The 18,342-nt window shown below is 47.7% G+C and overlaps 1 protein-coding gene across 3 annotated transcripts in view; it reads left to right on the top strand.

Moving 5' to 3' along the window:
- Nucleotides 1–18,342, top strand: part of LOC8040523 (receptor-type tyrosine-protein phosphatase kappa) — a 93,318-nt gene that overhangs the window by 10,483 nt on the left and 64,493 nt on the right. For all 3 annotated transcript variants that reach the window (XM_040211592.3, XM_029991228.4, XM_040501386.2), the window contains exons 5-11: nucleotides 7–135; nucleotides 7,003–7,269; nucleotides 10,114–10,245; nucleotides 11,795–11,953; nucleotides 13,174–13,326; nucleotides 14,823–14,956; nucleotides 15,574–15,757. In XM_040211592.3, coding sequence (XP_040067526.1) covers nucleotides 114–135; nucleotides 7,003–7,269; nucleotides 10,114–10,245; nucleotides 11,795–11,953; nucleotides 13,174–13,326; nucleotides 14,823–14,956; nucleotides 15,574–15,757 — 1,051 coding nt within the window. In that variant the 5' untranslated portion in view covers nucleotides 7–113. The remainder of the gene's footprint in view (nucleotides 1–6; nucleotides 136–7,002; nucleotides 7,270–10,113; nucleotides 10,246–11,794; nucleotides 11,954–13,173; nucleotides 13,327–14,822; nucleotides 14,957–15,573; nucleotides 15,758–18,342) is intronic.

The raw sequence follows: 18,342 nt of genomic DNA, 5'->3' as shown, positions 1-18,342 counted from the left end.
ATGCAGGTCACTATGCCGTCTCATTTCCGAAGGAGGAGTATCCTCACGCTCGAACCAACGTGTTCTGGTGTCAGGTCCAGAACAGCCCACTCTCGACCGTGGCCTCCTCAGCCATGTTCTTCGACGCCTATAAATGTGAGATTCATTATTCCTCTCTTTTTGAACTTGGAATGTGAAGAAGTAGTGTAGCAATATATATATATATATATATATATATATATATATATATATATATATATATATATATATATATATATATATATATATATATATATATATATATATATATATATATATATATATATATATATATATATATATATATCATGGCGGGGCTAAAGCGAAAAGGCATACTATTTTAACCTCCTTCACTCGGGTTAGTTTACCGCTCCCATCGCAGCTCGGTCACGTCACTGTGACCTGAACGCTTTAACTCCTCCTAAGGAGGCACCCCAACCTCACCGTGTGGGCCTCTTCGCTCCGACGATGAATTGTAGGAACTTCCAGACTATAGTCTGTGACAGGTTAAAGGGACACTGGCAGGGTATTTATGCTCGCCGAGGTTTTTATTTGTACGTGACATATGAGAGCCCCGCAAACCCAAAACGCAACTTGCGGCTCGAAATTCGTTATCTTTCCTCCCGAAAACCGCCGATCGAGATTTGGCCGGTTTGAGCCGCGCTGACTCTCGTCTTCCTGGTCACGTGCCGTTTTCTATGGTTTAGACACAACCACCAAAGATAATCCAAATTTTGGGTCATGGAAAAAGCACACTCAGTATTAAAAATAGATTAATGTTATGATACCTATTTTTTGTGGCTTCCAAAAAGTTGCAACTGCGTTGATTGAAAAAAAAAAAAAAAAAAAAAAAAAAGCTCGTGGTACACCTAAGCACTTCTTATGAGTTGTGAATGCAAAAGCATGCAAGCCGCTCGTCCGCTCCCTTTTTCGTCTGCTGCGTACTTTTCGTCGCCGGTGACCGCGCGTGCTCCCCTGGGCACGCTGACCTTAGACGCTATGTGTTAACGGCGCGCTGATGAACACGCAGCGCCATCGGGTGAGCGGTCGTGGAAACTGACGAGCGCAGCGGCCAATGGGAGCCCCGTCGAAGCGCGCCAGTCAATGGAACCGAAGGCGATCGCAAAAACTAGGTGCCGTTTTCGCGCTTCAAACTGATGACGTCAGCTCGCTCCATGGGATAGTTAATGCCTTTACATTAAAAAAGTTACGGAGACAACCGGAAGCGCACTGTGCACCGTCTACGTAATTCTCAACATGGCGTCGTGTCGCGGGAGTCGCGGGCTGGACGGCTGAACGAAGCGGACTAAGCGATGGCGGCGGACGGCGGGCGTGGGACCTCTACTTCAGAACTGTTGTTCGCGGTACCGGCGAATCTGTCTAGCTTCGAAAGAGAAAGCGTTTACCGATCAAAACAGTTAGGATTTATTCCGTACGACACGCTCGACCACCGAGCTGGTTCGCACGAAGACGTCGCCGAGTCGTCGGTCTTCTGACCGAAGACATCGCTGGACTGTAGACCTTTGCGAAAATCGACTTCTGCGTGCTGCCATCTTTGTTCTACTGGGCTGTGGAAGGCCTCCTGAGCATGCGCTGTTGCTCTGCTCTGCGGTATATCAGACGCTGCGCGTGCGTCTACAGCTGACTGACTCAACATTTTTCGCCCGGGAGACAAGCGATGCAAAGGTCTGTAAGTCAGATTTATAGAGGCTTTGAGGCCTCTTGCCGGCAAGGGCTTACGCTAAAAAACCTCCATTCCTCTTCATCTTATGAAAAGAAGGAAGAAAAATATTGGGGATAAACAATCGTTTGTTTATCGTAATCCAAAAGTATTTTAATCAGTGCACTGAAGTTATTTCTTACGAGTACATTGGCACACAGCTTCAATCACGGTGATTGGAACAAATGTTGAGGATAGAGTGCCTCAATGCCCTTCTGTTTAGGGTAATGCCATTTTTCGTAAGTGCGTGCCCGATGCCGACAGCATGCACTCTCAAAAAAAAAACAAAAAAAAGACAAAAAAAAAAAAAAGACACGAAGAAATAGCCTGTAACAATACGCCGCCGTAGCATCCTCAATGCCAAGAGCTCGTGCAGGGAGACGCAAGTCTACGCGCCCCGGAAAAAGAAAAGTGTCGGGAACAAAATGTTTAGATGTCATTAACCCAAACACGCATGAAGGCAACCTAGGGTAGTTGTGACGTGACCGCGCGCCCACGGGGCTAGAAATATATTAATGCTTTTAAGCAAAAGAAGAAAGACCGTAAAATCACGAACTGACCTTTGTTACGATATGTGCAAGGACATATCAAACATATGTCCTTGGACATATCGTAACAAAAATCACGAACTGACTTTTGTTACGATATGTGCAAGGACAGCCCGGCCGTCCTTGCACATATCGTAACAAAACAGAAAGGCCTCAGCCGAGGTCCCGTCGGTGTTATTGAGCTTGAACTTTATCGTGCGCGTTTCTTTTGACGAGCGTGAAAATCTGAGGCCGGGATACTTATGCGCGATAGACTGTTTTGGATTTATATTGGCGCGTGTGTGGCGGTGTTCACAACGCAGGCGGCTCACACGCGGAGGTTCGGGGGTCGAATTCCGCTCGGTTCGGTTAATTTTGTAAAATATTTTTTTATTCTAATATTTTGGAAAGTTTTAGCTTAGACTCGTCTGTCATCATGCGTCCTGGTTCAGAACCTTGCTTGACATACCCACTGATCTCTTTACTATAGGGGGGGCTCGATGGCGCATAGCTGCTCTCTAAGCCTGGCGCAGGTGAAGCTTTCCAATGAAGGCGCCTCAGGGGAACGGCTACAAGGAAGCCAAGACAGCACAAAGCACTCTGTTGCTGTCTTGTCTTCCTTGTCCCCGTTTTTCTGAGGTGCTTTCATCTGAAGGAACATTAAAGGGACACTCAAGCGGTTTTTGGACAAGCTACTTTTTGCTGCGATGGTGTTAAGGAAGTGTCAGTGAATGAGTATCTTCAGTTTTAGAAGGCAGAAACGCCTATTAATCACGCAGGAATAAAATACGTGCGGACTCTTTTCTGTACTTGCGAGGACCAATGAAATTATCGTATGTTTGAAAATTTTGGCGGTCTTTTTAAAGTTTCGCTAAAAAAACAATTTTCAGTTCATTTAAATATGTTGTGCATGATAATTTCACCAGACGTAAAATATTTCTAGTTTAGAATACGCGATAGCGCAATTATCGTTTCACAAACAAGGGACTACGTTTTCTCCTTGCCTTCCTCCGCGGGGGGTGAATTTCCCGTTCCCCAGGGATGCGCGGAAGCGCACGTATCTCCGCGCGTTGCAGGCCGGTCGTGCCGGTCGCGGGCCGGCCGGCTCCTTCTATCCGCAAACGTGGCGTCGGTGGTGATCGTCGGAATGGACGGCCTGGTGAAAGCTCATCGTTTTGCGTAAAAGCGCTATCCTTGACCGTGAATTTTCGCCGTGTTTCGCTATGATAACCCAGCACGTACTAGAAGGGAAGATCTACCTACTCGTGCGGCGATGTCGTGGCGGCACTCTCAAGACGGCAGAAACGCCCGTGTCGTCGTGTTCGTTTACTTCGACTACAGTGGTGTTTTCTAAGCATTTGTGTCCTCGAACATCGCCCGGATTTCTTATTTGGCGCATTTCATGCGTGTACTCAAGTTCAAGGTATTACTGGCGCGTACCGTATAAAGGATGCGAATTTTCACGCGTTTTCATCACCGGAGAAAAGTGATTAGTGTTAGCAATCCTGAACGCTCGCAACGTCTATCTGATCACGAAATCATATTTCTACGTTGCTATATCGCTGCTAAGATTACATTGTCTTTTATAACCGTAGCAAAGGCGTGTGGCGATATTTGTACTATTGCAATGTCGTGTATTAGAGTCGTGATCGTCCAAGACGGCGCTGCATTTTTTTATTTTATTTTTTTCATTCGCTGTACCCTGCAAGCCTATCAAAAAAAAAAAAAATAATAAAGCTTTAGACTAGAAAACTGTCTGTCTATATTCTGTTACGGCATTCAGTAGCAGTGTGTCTCCTTTTTTAGAGGGGCCGCTGACACTGCTGACGGCGGCGTACAGAAGCGGTCGCCGTGCTGACGACCCGCTGCGCTTGTTGTAGTGGTTACAGGTGTGTGTATGCGCGGCGCAGTGCGGTCGTTCCGGTCGCTCCGGTTGCAACGGACACAGTCGTAGGTACGCGCTCGTTGCACATGTCTGAACCAGCCTTCCCCCCGTTCTCCCGAGGCGAAAGTCAACGTGGCGACATCGTTTCATATCACGTACCAGAGGTAACGCTGCGATGTCAAACGTTGGTTTGGTTACGACTTGCCCCAACCGCAAATCGAAGAACGCCCGAAAAGGTCTGCGTTTCGTCGTCCTCGGAACCCGAACATGACTCCGAAGCGCTGCTATCGTCCACATCGCACGTCGGAGTGGCGTCATAGGAAATCATCAGCAGGTCGGCTGTCCGCCGAAGAACTTCAACCTCTTAGGCCCGCTTCAGACAGAGCAATTTCGCCCAGCAACTTGACGTCGCAACACCAGCAACACGGGCCGCCCGCGTTCACACGCAGCAACCGAATTGCTCCCACTTGCCGTCATCATCATGAAATTTGATTTTTCTTTCACTATTTAGACGCCCAGCTATGCGCTAAAAACGCGTTCTTACATCTTTAAACGGCGTTGAGAATACTAATTCATTTTTCTGAAACTGTTCATTTCTAAAAACACTCCATTTCAAACCAAACTAAGTCTTTAGCTGTCATCATCACCACCACAGGGGTGTCACGTGAAAATATTGCGTCTCTGATTGGCTGCGGCCGCTTGAACCGTCTTCGAATTGCTCCGAGTTGCTCGCTTGTTCGAGCCGGACCCGATCTCAGCAATTCGCGTCGATCTAGAGGAAGCTAGGGAACAACCCGCCAGCAACCTCAAAATTGCTGAAAAAGTTGCCCCGTCTGAAGGTCCTCGAGCGTAGAGAACTCCGCCATGATCGAAGCCATAGATCGAAGCTCGAATGACAAAGAGGTTCGGCCGATGCGGCTACCTCGGGATCACTGCGCGACGGAACGTCGTCCAACGCCATTGGCCCGAGATTCTTTTGATAAGCGTGCGACGACCAATGAGAGTGGTTTCGTTTTCGGATGGATCCGAGGTTTGGCGGCCTTCAATTACATTTTTATTAAAGAAATAATCACCGTATGACTATACTTTTTGTTTTTTAGGGATACTTAGGGTGTCTAAATTCAGCTGTCATCATCAAAACACGAACTCAAAAACCACTTGAGTGCCCCTTTAACTAACTAGCCCATTAGCCATTTTGTTCCAGGTGAAGCCACCGGAAGTTCAATGCTTGACCCGGAAGTCGGGCGTTCGTTGGTCTTTCTTGTGCATTCGGTAGATGTTGTGGTTCATGTTTTCTAGTGTCTTTGACTGGGTTTTAATATGCCCGTCTCGAATTAAAACCCGATAATGATGCATTTGAACGTGAGACATGTGCACACTCGATCATCTAGAATTTCGAAATTTTCACATCCAATGGCTTTCCAGGAGACTTCTCGGGTCTGCATGCGCTGTTATTATGCAACAAGCAGGCTCTTTCCAAATAAGAAGGAAAATTTCAGCGCCCTGGACGCTGCTCAAACCTGCACTCGGAAGAGCGCTTGAACAGCCTGTCTACCGCTCACTTCCGGGACCAAGCCGCTTGCTTCCGGTGGCTTCATGCCTATTTGCTCAAAGCACCATCCAGCCCCCTAGTGGGGATCAGCTGATGTACCTCGCGTATAAAACGGCGGTAACGCACTGCTTCTGGACAGTCACCTTCCGTCGCCCGCACAAGATGCTGGTACCGGATTTCTCTAAGAAGGCACAAGTTCGCCTCATTAAACGTTTATCTTCAGTTGTATATTCATCTGCTTGCTCTTGTTCGTGACACTATATATTATGTAAATATCTTATTGAAATAATCTATTGCACGAATAATAAATGTTTGTCACGTGCTGTCGAAGTCCTCCTTCTGTGGTTCACTGTGGAACCATAGAAGGAGGACTACACGAAACAATTGAAATTCATCAAAGTTCTTTGATGAATTTCAATTGTTTCGTGTAGTTTTGTAGGAGGCACGACTGCGAGCACGTGGAGGGGCTCGTTTCACGTTAAAGTTTCCATGCAAAAGCAGGATCTTGAAGTACTGCGCTCTCGCGCATGTGCCTGGGATGACACGCCCTTTGTGAGTGACCATTGTTGCATCCGCTCAACTTAAACTCCACCCTAAAAGAAAACATACACCCCTCCCCCCCCAAAAAAAAAACACACACACACACACACAGTAATTTGATGATTAAGCCTTCGTCACATCCAGCACCCCATGATGGGCATTGCGTTAGTTTCGGCTATAGTGTCACCCAATGTTTTGAAGGTTTTGACGTTCTTCTAATAGTCGAGTTCCTGGAACGCGTCTCCGACTGGTGTCGTTAGCGTCCCCTTCCGCGCATGCATCGAAAAGTGGCCCTAAACTGGCGACACATGACGTCTCAAAAGCCAGTGTGTCGTACAGTCGGAATTCGTGATCCTGGCGGTTAGGCTTAGAAGTTCTGGCAAAAAGTAGGAGTGAACGGCAGCGTCGTCGACATCGCAACTCCTGTCTGCCCAAGCTTCAGTGTACTCTCAAGTTGTAGAGCTACCTGCAGCAGAACAGACGTCTGGTGCCACCTTCCCTTCCGCTGCTGTGTACCACCGCCAGGATCGCGACCGGCAAGAGCGTGACACTTTTATGACGTCATCGGACAGAAACCGAAGGACCACCTTTTTTAACGACGCGCTAAACACGCCAGTCGCAGACGCGTTCGAGGCACCATACCCTTGTACAGCCTCATTTTTTTTATTATTTTTTTTTTCCAGATTTTAGTAAGCCCGTTATCTTTGAAAAAGTAGTAAAGCACGCCTTTTGTTCTGTCTTCACTTGGTATACATCGCAGCGGTACCGTTCCTGCCTCGAAACTACACTGTCTCCGCGAGTCCCGGAGACAAACTTACGATCGCCGTGACGTCCCTCCGCGAAGGCCGTCTCGCGTCCTGGACCAAGGTCGACTCAGTCGGCAAAGCAACAGTACAGCTTTCGACTCTTGGCCCGGTGATGAAAATCCCAAGTGCTCGCCTGCAGCACGGCGGTATATACGTGGCTAACGGTCCGTACACGAGATCACCCGGAAAGAACAGGGCCATCATCAGGGTCATAGTAAGAGGTGAGACCCGAACAATCTATGAGCCGCAGTCATCAGTGCTCACGCATCATACAAAACACATCGTGATCGCTGCGCACATAATGCCAGAATTACCTGCGCGCACACGTGAAGCATGTTCAAAGCATACTAAAGACAGTTTTTGTATGACCATTGTGACACGACTGTCACACAAGGAACAAACACTCCTCGAGCAGTGTCTGCAGTGTGTAATTTGTACGATGTAATAACATTGTGAACCCGGCTATTAATATTGTTTGCCCTTTTGCCGCATCAAGCATGCTATACTTGTCTGTGAATACATTAGGCAATGTAATTTGAGCTTCGCACATAACCAAACCGCGAAATAACGGAATTTGCGATATAACGAAATTCGCAATATAACAAAGCCTTCGATTCCTCAGTACTATATTGTTATAGATGATATAGGCGTATACAGCAGTTTAGTGGCATGCAGCAGCAATAGTCTCGACTTGCGCCGGTTAATAGAAATTAGCTGAAGGACGTCATCTGATAGAGTTCGACACTAAGCGCATTGGGTTGCGGGCCCTGCGTGGGGCATTGTGCTCATCAGGTAGCAATCGACGGTGACTGTTTTTATATTGTTCCAGGCAACATTTTTTTGAGTTGATTTTGAACAAGCAAGATTTAGTTTTATTGCAATGTGTTTTACTGATCACCATCACGATTTATATTTTTTTTGCCTAAGTTTTGCTTTTTAATTACCAAATACAGATGCCTCTCCTTTGTGCCCGTGGCTGTAAGCCACGGGCACAAAGGCCGTAGCTGTAAGCACAAACCAGAGGCCAGATTCATAAAAAAACCTCTTAGCTACGACAACTTAGCTACGAAGTTCGTAAAGTTACGATCATCGTAAGATGAGACGAGAACGGTATTCACAAACGCGTTCTTAAGTGAGAGGAGGAAAGTTACGACCTCTTACGGAGAAACGATGACTTCCGGTGCTGTTGCTATGGCAACGGCGTCTTCGGCAAAACGAACAACCAATTAGAGAGCTAGGCATAGTTCGGAACACGTGGATTTTTAATAACAAACACAGGCTAACCACTCGTTGACAGACAGCTCCGTGTATGTACTGTCCTGTCTGTGTGTAAATCTGTAGTGTTCAAGCTGATTCTCATAAACACGGGCGACCTTTCCACCACCGCTTGTCTGGGGTTCGTGTCCGTGCAGTGGTATATCGACGCTAACAGGATTTAAACGCTTCGTTGACTGCTACAAACTCGATCGCTACGAAGTCAACACAACTGTCATCGTTGGTAAAAGCCCCGTGCCAGTCGTTTGCAAAGCGACGTAGAAGGAAACAAACCGCCGCGGCGTTTTTCGCAGGCTCGGAAATGCAGGAGTGAGCCGACGTTAAAAAAGATACGTTTGAACTACGAGAGTGTCAGCAAGAGCCACGCAAATACCTGTTCACACTCGGAGCGGACGCGTGCGTTTGATCGAAGTGCTGGATTCAGACTGCGTTTCGGTAAGCGCTTCGGGACCGATCTTCTACGATTGCAACTCGATACTGACGTGACAGTCGGCAAAGAAAGGTTGGACCGGCATCGCGTAGCTCCCACAAACTGATACAGCTCGACAGTTAAAAATGGCATACTAATAACAAAGTGTACATACCGTGTTGCGAAGGTAATCCATACGGCGTTTATTTGAGCTCTATATCACACAAAACAAGGAGATAGAATCGAGGAGTCCCTTTTCGACGACAGCGTTCGTCACCGCTGCCTCGGAAAACAAGGTGATTGAGATGATAAGGGGAATCGGTTGACCTCTGAAATTTAGTTTAGCTATCAAACTATTCATACGGGGAGGGTCCACAAGGGTCGCGCGGGCATATTCCATTCAGCAAGCCAGCCGGTCGTGGGCAGACGGTCTTGGCCAAGGACCGTCTGAGCAATGCTGCGCCGGAACGGGTCGGAGTGCCTGCTAGGCCTATATATTCTGCCGAGCTCGCTTGGTCGGTGGGATCGTCGCGTTTGTTGCCTTTTCCGGGTGTCTGGATCCAGCGTTCATGTTCGTCGTGGTCGGTTTCAAGTACTTCTTCATTTCTTTCTTGCTGCTTGAAGTCGGGACGCGCAAGAAGAGCAGGTAGAAAAATAAATGTCCGTTGGGTCGTCGCGACCGAGCAACCGAGCGACGTTGTCGGCCATGTTAATTTGATCGTAGCTAGAAAGTGCGTAAGACAGCTTCGGAGCTGTCGTAGGATTTTGTCGTAACGGTCGTAACCTGCGCAAAACTTACGACAATTTCGTTTCGAGAATACGGATTTTCTCTCAAATTTGTCGTACGCATTTTTTTCGTCGTAAGTTCGCTTTGAGAATCTGGCCTCACGTTCTGCACATATCTCCTCGTTTCGTATAGCCACTCGTTTGCATCGAACATTCTGAAAAGCCTGTGTGGGGAAAAGTATGTGCACGGACTCAACTACCCCAATATCCCTTAAGATGCCCTACTCCCTGAAGGATAACCCACCTTTATTTTTAACATGATTTGCTAATTGTTTTTATTAAAGATCGAAATATAGCTGTTTTCTAGTAATTGCAGTGCCCTGGCCAATGGTGAGCTCGGCCGAAACTATGTTACCTATAGCGGCAGACGAGCGAACATTGCTCAGTGGGGAAGGAAAGCTGCCTATGCTCCATTGCCCCTCAGTGTGAAAACAAGTTTTTGGCAAATGACAAAACACAACGATTGCATTTTATTTCTTTTTTCTTGATTGCACACCGAAAGTTAGCCCATTCCTCATTTTCACCCAATTTGCTCTCGCTTTTAGGTGGGCTATCTCTCGGTGCATATGTGTAACGTTCGTCTTTGCCCCCGCAGTCTGCCGTGCCGGACTGTATGGTCCAAGCTGCAACTTTCGATGTCCTTCGTGCCAGAACGGCGGTGTGTGCCACGACATTACGGGGGACTGCATCTGTCCTCCGGGATTCAAGGGACAACTTTGCGAGCAGCGTAAGTATTTTGTAGAGTGACTAACAGCCTAAAGCCGGGGTCACACTGCTTATACATCATACAAAAGACAGTCTGCGTACGGATTCGAACGCGAGTCACCGCGAGACCCGTACTTCGAATGCCACATGGCAATGAGTTCAAGAAGAAAGCTTGGCACGCGGCGTTCGAACCACGGATATTGTGGTCCCTTGTGTTTGCATACTGTCTTCTGTATGCTCACAGTATGGGCAGTGTGATCCCGGCTTAAGAAACGCATCTGGGGTGTGACCTATGCTGATCACTCTTATTTCTTCATGATTTGATGCTTGTTTCTTCGTGATTTCACGCTAATTTCTTCATAATTTCACTTTTATTTTTTCATAATTTCACTTTTATTTTTTCATATTTTCACGCTTATTTCTTTGCGATTTCACGCTTATTTCTTCGTGATTTCACGCTTATTTCTTCATGATTTCACGCCTACTTCTTTATAATTTCACGCTTATGTCTTCACGATTTCACGCCTATTTGTTTATGATTTCGCGCTTATTTCTTCATTATTTCACGCTTATTTCCTCGCGATTTCACAGTTGTGTTCTCTATCATTTAACGTTAAGTTCTTCATAATTTCACGCTTATTTCGCCACGATTTCACGCTTAATTTTTACAATTTTACGCATATTTTTTTGTGATTTCACGCTTATTTCTTTGTGATTTCGCACTTATTTGTTTATGATCTCACGCTTATTTCTTCATAATTTCACGCTTATTTCTTCACGATTTCACGCGTATTGCTTTATTATTTCACGTTTATTTCCTCGCGATTTTACAGTTGTTTTTTTGATGATTTCACGTTTATTTCTTCAATATTTTACGCTTATTCTTCACGATTTCACGCTTATTTTTTAATATTTCACGCTTAGTTCTTTATTATTTTACGCGTACTACCTGGCGATCTCACAGCTGTTTTCTTTATGATTTTACCCTTAATTCCTTATGACTTCACTCTTATTTCTTCGTGATTTCACGCTTATTTTTTTATTATTTCACCCTTATTCCTCGCGATTTCAGTTGTTTTCTTCATGATTTTACCCTTATTTTTTATGACTTGAAGCCTATTTCTTCATGATTTTGCGCTTATTTCTTTTTGGCTTAACGCTCATTTGCACACGATTTCACGCCTATTTGTTCAAGGTTCGTTCTTAGGCGTTCTTATCGGCCAATTGCACAGTCTCAGTGCTTCGTGGACCGCGGAACCTACACAGAAGGCAATCGCCAGACACCGTCTGAGGCGTGTGTCTTCCTTGTATGGCGGGACGCTGTCGCATTGGCCGGATAAAAACTGTCTGCGGACATGTTGGAAGCATATACATATGCGTGAAGCTAACCCGCTTAATTCGAACACGCCTGAGGCGTGTCCGCAGATGGTTCTGCAATCGTGTCTGCGGCGGAAACCGCGTCTTCTGTACCACGCATGCGCAGTTGTGGGATTGCGGCTCAGTGACAATAGGAACCTTTAATAGTCAACGGATAGACAGTCGATGACGGGTTATCTCTGCGTCGTGCGTAGAGTGCGGAGACGACTACTTTGGACAAGACTGCAGCAAGAGGTGCTCCGACACTAACCCCGACCGTTCGGTGAAGTCCTGCCGCGGGATCCTCATGTGCCGACCCGATCCCTACGGGTGCTCTTGCGGGACTGGCTTCACCGGATTCTTCTGCAACGAGAGTAAGTGCTTATACTCGCATATTCAATCTCAAAAATACCTCACGGTGTGGGCATTCATATATCGGTGGCCAATTGTACTATGTAAATCGGCTCGCCAGAGACAAAACGATATATCTGTATATATAGAATTATTTGCACTAGCAGACATTTTTTGTCACAACTATTTGTATTATTATTGTTAATTGTTTTTGACACATCCGTAAAGCTTCACGGTTCTAAAGGTGGGAGCGAATTGCGTATTGCGAAGTGCGGCAGTTGGCAGCTAAAGGCTTTTGCAAAAATCGCCTTCTGCGCGCTGCCATTTTTGTCTTCTGGGCTGTGGAACGCCTTTTGAGCATGCGCCATTTGTCTGCTGTGCGGTATATCAGACGCTGCGCATGCGTACACGACTCAGTGACTCAGCATTTTTGGCCCGGGCGATAAGTGCTGAGAAAGGTCTATAATCCGTTTCCTTTTTTTTTAAAAAAGTCCGAGCGTATCTATAATGCTATTATACGGTGAAGCGAATCAAACAGCGCCAAATGTGAATCGCATGGCACTCGTCGTCTTTGTTCGTCTGCTATCACCGGCTAAACCAATCACGCATAGAAAAAACTTCCAACTTTCAAGCGGAGTTGGTAGCTTCTGTTCTCGGCGGTGGCTTTCCAGGCGAGCGATCTGCACTTCTTTCGCAAGAGAATCGGAAGCGCTCGGCGCAGCGGAATTTGAGGCGATAGCGGCTTCGCGGCGGTTGCGGAACCATTCGCGCTGCTGAGCGCATCGCCGCTGGTTCGCTCCCGCTCTTCTTCCTTCGAAGAAAGGTTGCCGCCATTTATGAGCGACGGCAGCGACCAGTTGTCTGGGTACCGAGGCTGGAAAGGTTGCCGCGATCAAGCCGACAATCGGCAAACACAACTCTGGACAGTTACCTCCATCTATGAGGGACGGCTGCAACCTGTTGTCTTGTTGCCGCCGTCCCTCATAGATTGCGGTAGCTGTCCAGAGCTCGGTGTCATCGATTCTAATCCGGCGGACATAATCCTGGGGAAACTAGCCCTTAACAACTCCGCTGTAAAAAAAAAAAAAAAAAAGCGCAGGATCGAGGCGGATTTATTATGCGTGATCCATAGGCCTCGATTATTCTAAGCGACGATGGCGTAGTCCGTACATTGCAGGGTACTCGTTCGTTTAATGGCGACGTCGGCCGGGTGCACAATGAAACACGCGCGTGTTTCACGCAGCGTGCCCGGCTCACCACTACGGAGCAGACTGCAAGCAAAGTCGCCTGTCCTTCTGCAAGACGGAGTCCAGCTGCGACATCCACACCGGCACCTGCGCCAAGGACCGAGGGGTCTGTCTCGAGGGCTGGAAGAACTCACCTTTCTGCGATATCAGTAAGTCGGAATGTATAGATCATTGCTCACGATCAATGACGCAAGACTCTCTCTCGGTGGTGTCGTTTCAGCACGAGACGTGCTTTATGGGGCGAATAGGATCGTCACGAACAACCTCCTGAAGGACTGACGTCAAAAGGCCCGTAGTGCCCACGGGGACGCCATCAAGTGACGTAACATCATGACGTCACGTGATCGCCTGACGTCATAATGTCACATGTCGTGCCCTGTATCTGGCGACATAATCGAGCGTGTTTAATTTTTTTGTTGTTCTTCTTTTACAGTATTTAAGCTAAGATTTACAACCAGCTCTTACGCATTGGGGCTTGAGGTCAGCTTGAGCTCCTCCTTAATATTGTAACCCTAGGAATGGCGATATCTCAAACGTTTTAATATTTAGCGTTATTCGCTTCGAAACCGATTTTTTTTTTTTTTTACCGAGATAATGACTTTAACGGTATCCGCGAATACGTGGAGACGAGAATGCGGGGACTAACAGAGGCCATTTTCTAATGATAAACACTAGATGAAATCGCTCGTAGTACGCAGGGAGCCCGCGGGTTTAGTCGCCACCCCGGCCTTTCGCGATCTGAATGAGCATATCATATCGGTGGACAGCCGTGTATCCCTACAGCGTGGCGCACGTTAACTATAGACACCAGGCCAGCACTATAGAGTGCTACTGCACTGGCTATAGGACGGAGGCACCGGACGCCCACTGCTGCCGCCTAACTTCCCCCTGTGCATAAACAAACGCGCAACGCAGTTACAATTGCTTTCAACGTTTCATTCAAACATTGGAACCTTACTTATCGTAGAACCCGGTAGTTTCTTTGCAACGCATAATTTATGGACGCAAAAGCACGGTTCACTTTCCTTTCTTTTTCGAGCGGCCTATACCCGTTCAGGTAAAAAAATAATTGAAACTTCTATCAAATAATTCTCCACACAACTGCAGAGAGAAGTCATATTTTATTTGTGTTGCATATGACCGTACCAATGCATGTCATGGCTTTTTTTGTCTGTTCCTCGAAGCCACAGGGACACTGCTAAGTTCTAAAGGCTTCTCCGTGGGTTACTCTGTGATCGTGTTTGCTGAAACACCGTGTCCCTTGTATGACGTAGGGGCAGATGAACTGACACTCGAGATTCTCGCCAAAACACTCAAGTCAAGTGCAGGAGCAGGGTACTTATGCGGGATTGTTGAGCGTGCTTCGAGAAATTAATTGGTCAATTCTACGAGACAATTTCGAGCCATATCATTTGGATTGAACCTCTCAAACCATAACGACAATTTAGAGTAATTGTGTGGGCAACTGTTACCGCGACCCAAGAAAATACGATAACTTAATAGAGTGCCGAATACCTAAAGGCATTCGGCATTGTCTTTTGCCGCATATCAAGGGTGAATTGTAAGGGCAACAATTCTGATCGTTTCCGGGTGACGTGCAACCACTGGAGTCACTTATTTTCCCACATTTTGTCTCCCCAAAAAGGTTACCCTCTGCTGCGAACGAAACCCAGCGTGACAGAAGTTAAGGACACATCAGCCATCGTGAGCTTCAATCCCTGGAATGCATCGCAACATTACGGCGAGGGAACAGCGACCGACTACTGGATTCAGTACCGGGTGCGTGCATGTTGAACTGACTCCCACTGTAGATTAGGGGCGGGCTTATGGGTCAGACTTGAGGGGTGGGAATTTCACCCGAAAAGAGGGGGCGGGGGGACGGACCTGCGGCCCTATGTTGCGCTGTTTGGATTCCCACGGCGACTAGGGAGAAGGAAGTGACGTCAACAATGAAGCAAATGCAGATTGGATGTTTCTTCTGCGGAAATTCGTCATCAGCGACTCTCACCCATCAACATCCAATCTGCGTTTGCTGCGTTGTTGACGTCACTTCCTTCTCCCTAGTCGCCGTGAGAGTCGAAAAAAACGCAACATAGGGCCCCTGCGCAAACACACCGAAGCTCACAGCGGGTGGCGCGAAAGCTCGCTCCGCAGAGCCGAGGGATCAGGTCTAATCCCCACCCCTGCCCGTTTCGATCTGAATGAGCATCGTACCACCGACATGCGCTCGTGTATCGTGCGTAGCGCACGTTAAAGACACCAGGCTTGCAGCGTTACTGTATGCGCTAAATTGATTATGTACAGATAAAGCGAGTGTCGCCGTAGCTCAAAGGCCCATCAACACACTCTTTAACCTTTCTCCGCATCTCCAATCGGTTTCCTTCTTATTCATGCAGAAGCTGAACGAGTCCTGGCACAAGATTGTCGTGGCAGCCTTGCCCAAGTCTGCCCCGTACTCCAGGACCCTGAGAAGTCTGCGCAGTGGCGAGACCTACGAAGTCCGGGTGCTGGTCATTGACACGGACAAGAAGTTTCGTCAAAGAGGAGCTCTGACCACGGAGTTTAGAACCCTTTGCGGAAGCAAGTGATATTTTTCTCACTTTCTTTTTTGTTAACTTAACTTGACTACTATAGGTCTGTAGCTCTCAAGTGTTGAGCAGCGCCCCTTGCGATGAAAATCGAATATTTTTAGGTCATGTTGCAATGGGGCGTTCTTGCGACAGATCCCTATTGTAGCAGGCTGGATCGCGGATCGGGAGCCCAACGGTGGCACCACCAGCGGCCATTGCTTGTGACACCAGGTAATGCGAAGGGCAAGTCGTCTGCTTGTTGCGCAGGAGTCGTTGTGACGTCAGAAAGACACCGAGCTCTGATTGGATATCATGAAAAGGATATAAGGTAGACCTCAATGATTATTGCCTTAAGGTCAACCCACTATTTTTTTTTCAATCAGCCAATAAAAGTTTGTCGTTTTGACATATCGCAACCCCTGTGCAAGTAGCAGACGAACTTGCGCTCGCAATAGGAAAGAGCGCGTTCCTCCGCGGTCATGCTCTTCATACATCTGACAAAAGACAGTCTGGAGAGACTGTCCAAGGCGCTTTTCTTCCTTGTACGATGTTTCTGTCAGATTGGTCGGACAAACGCTGTCTGCACACATGTTGTAGCATGGCCATGCATGAATGAAACATGATTCGAACATGTTTGAGACGTGTCGGAACATAATTCCGTCAACATGTCCGCAGCCAACACCGTGTTTGTTTTTTCTTTATCTTTTAATGATGTATGGGGAGTATGCCTGCAGCTGAAAGGGAGCGCGCCTCGCTCGCAAACTCACTACTCCCCGTCAATTTCTCGACATATATTGAGCTGGCTTCCGGACGCCTGCAGGGGCCCTCGAGTGATGTCAATTAGCGCTTCGCACTTTTACGACATGCTGCCGGCACGCTGGTGGTGCGAGCTGTTCGCTCCACTAACAGCTATCAAGGACGCGGGTCATGGCGATCTTTTCTTTTTCTTAATACTCGGGAAGCGTCTGGGAATTGCGACCGCTGGTGCAAGTGGATGCACTCAACCTTGTTTTAAAAACTGCGTCGGCGGAAAGACCTCGCTTCGAGTGTTGTAGATCTTTGGCCGAGAAAAAACTTAAGTAGGTGTACATCATCGTCGCCGGGTGTTAGATGCCAGGATGCTTTTCAATCGGTAAGTGTCTCTCACCCCTCCTCCCCCCCTCCTTCCCTCCCCTCTCTGTCTTTGTTTTCTTTCTCTCTTCCTTGTTACTTAAAGATTTTTTTTTTTTTTTTACAAATTTTGTTAGTGCGGTTGCTTGAACGCGTCTCCAACTGGTATGTTTACCACGTCCGAAAATGCAGTCCCTCCATCTTCGCCCGATGACGCTATTGATGTGTCCCATTAGAGAGCCTAGATTGTAGAGAGCGTCCAACTCAAGCCACGGGGAGCGTTTGCAATTTAATGGCGGACCCCTCCTGCGCCGATCGATCGCAAGTGCGCATGCGCTGCGTTTCCGCGTGGCGAGGAGGAAAGCAGACGGAAAGGCTGAGGCGCTCGCAGACAATCCACGCTTTCGGCACCTTCCTCGCGGGTCGTGTTGCAAACGCGGCCCATAAAGCGCGGGACCACGATCGGGCACTTGGAAACTCTCTGTAATACAGGATCTCTATGTCGCACTCTTTGCTTGCCGCGATCCTGGCGGCGTAACAGCAGCGGTGGTGGACCTGGCAGACGCCTGTTCTGCTACAGGTTCCATTCCAGCTTCACGAACCATGGAAGCTTCGGCACCTGGGAGTTGGGATACCGCGACGACAGAGACGCTCGCGTTCCCCTGTGCTTTTCGCCGGCGTTTTTACGACCAACCGCCAGGATCGCGACGTCCGACAACGTGACGCCTGCTTGTGTGACGTCATTTGATGCCACTTTGGAACCACTTTCGATGTCTGGACGGGACAGGAAAGTTAAAACACACCGTTCCAAGACACGTTCCTGGTACCGTAACGGAGGTATGCGAACTGCAAGTTCGTCTGCTTCTTGCTCAGGGTTGCGATGGTGGCCGAACACCGGGTTCTTATTGGCTGATTGAAAAAAAAAAAAAAAATAGTGGGTAGACCTCGAGGCATTCAGCATTTAGGTCTACCCACCATCTTTCATTCTAAGCCAATCAGAGCTCGGCGTCGTTCTGACGTCACCGCAAATCCTGCACAGGAAGCAGACGACTTGCTCTCCGTATAGGGTGGCTGCAGAGAAGTACCTTTGCTCATAGCAGCTGTGGGCCCTACGTACGCGCAGAAACCCGTTTTTCGAAAAGCAAAGCATCTGTTTCTTGCTGGATGAATGAATACGACTGAAGTCTCCGAATCGGACGGTCGCTTGCGCCCTCTGGACGGTGTCTTTCATTTCCCTGTGGTGTAGCAGCGCCACCGTTTTTGTGGGCCGTCAGAATCTTGAGTGGGTGTATGGCGAAGACGGAGTGACAGACGACAGAGAATGCTCTGCATTGTTTCATCGAAGGCCGTTCCAGCCTTTTGGAAACCTTACTCGAAGACTCGAACTGCAGTTTTGCGTCATCGTCTTAACATATATTGCTTTGTGAAAGAAGTCTGGAATTCGTTGTCTACCCGTTAAATTGGTCAGGCTTATGCATGCTATTT

This window comes from Ixodes scapularis, unplaced genomic scaffold, assembly GCF_016920785.2.
Source record: "Ixodes scapularis isolate PalLabHiFi unplaced genomic scaffold, ASM1692078v2 PGA_scaffold12__126_contigs__length_90152505, whole genome shotgun sequence".
In the NCBI taxonomy this organism is placed as follows: domain Eukaryota; kingdom Metazoa; phylum Arthropoda; class Arachnida; order Ixodida; family Ixodidae; genus Ixodes; species Ixodes scapularis.
Note: the sequence above shows the minus strand (reverse complement) of the source record. Positions and strands in the feature narration are given on the sequence as shown.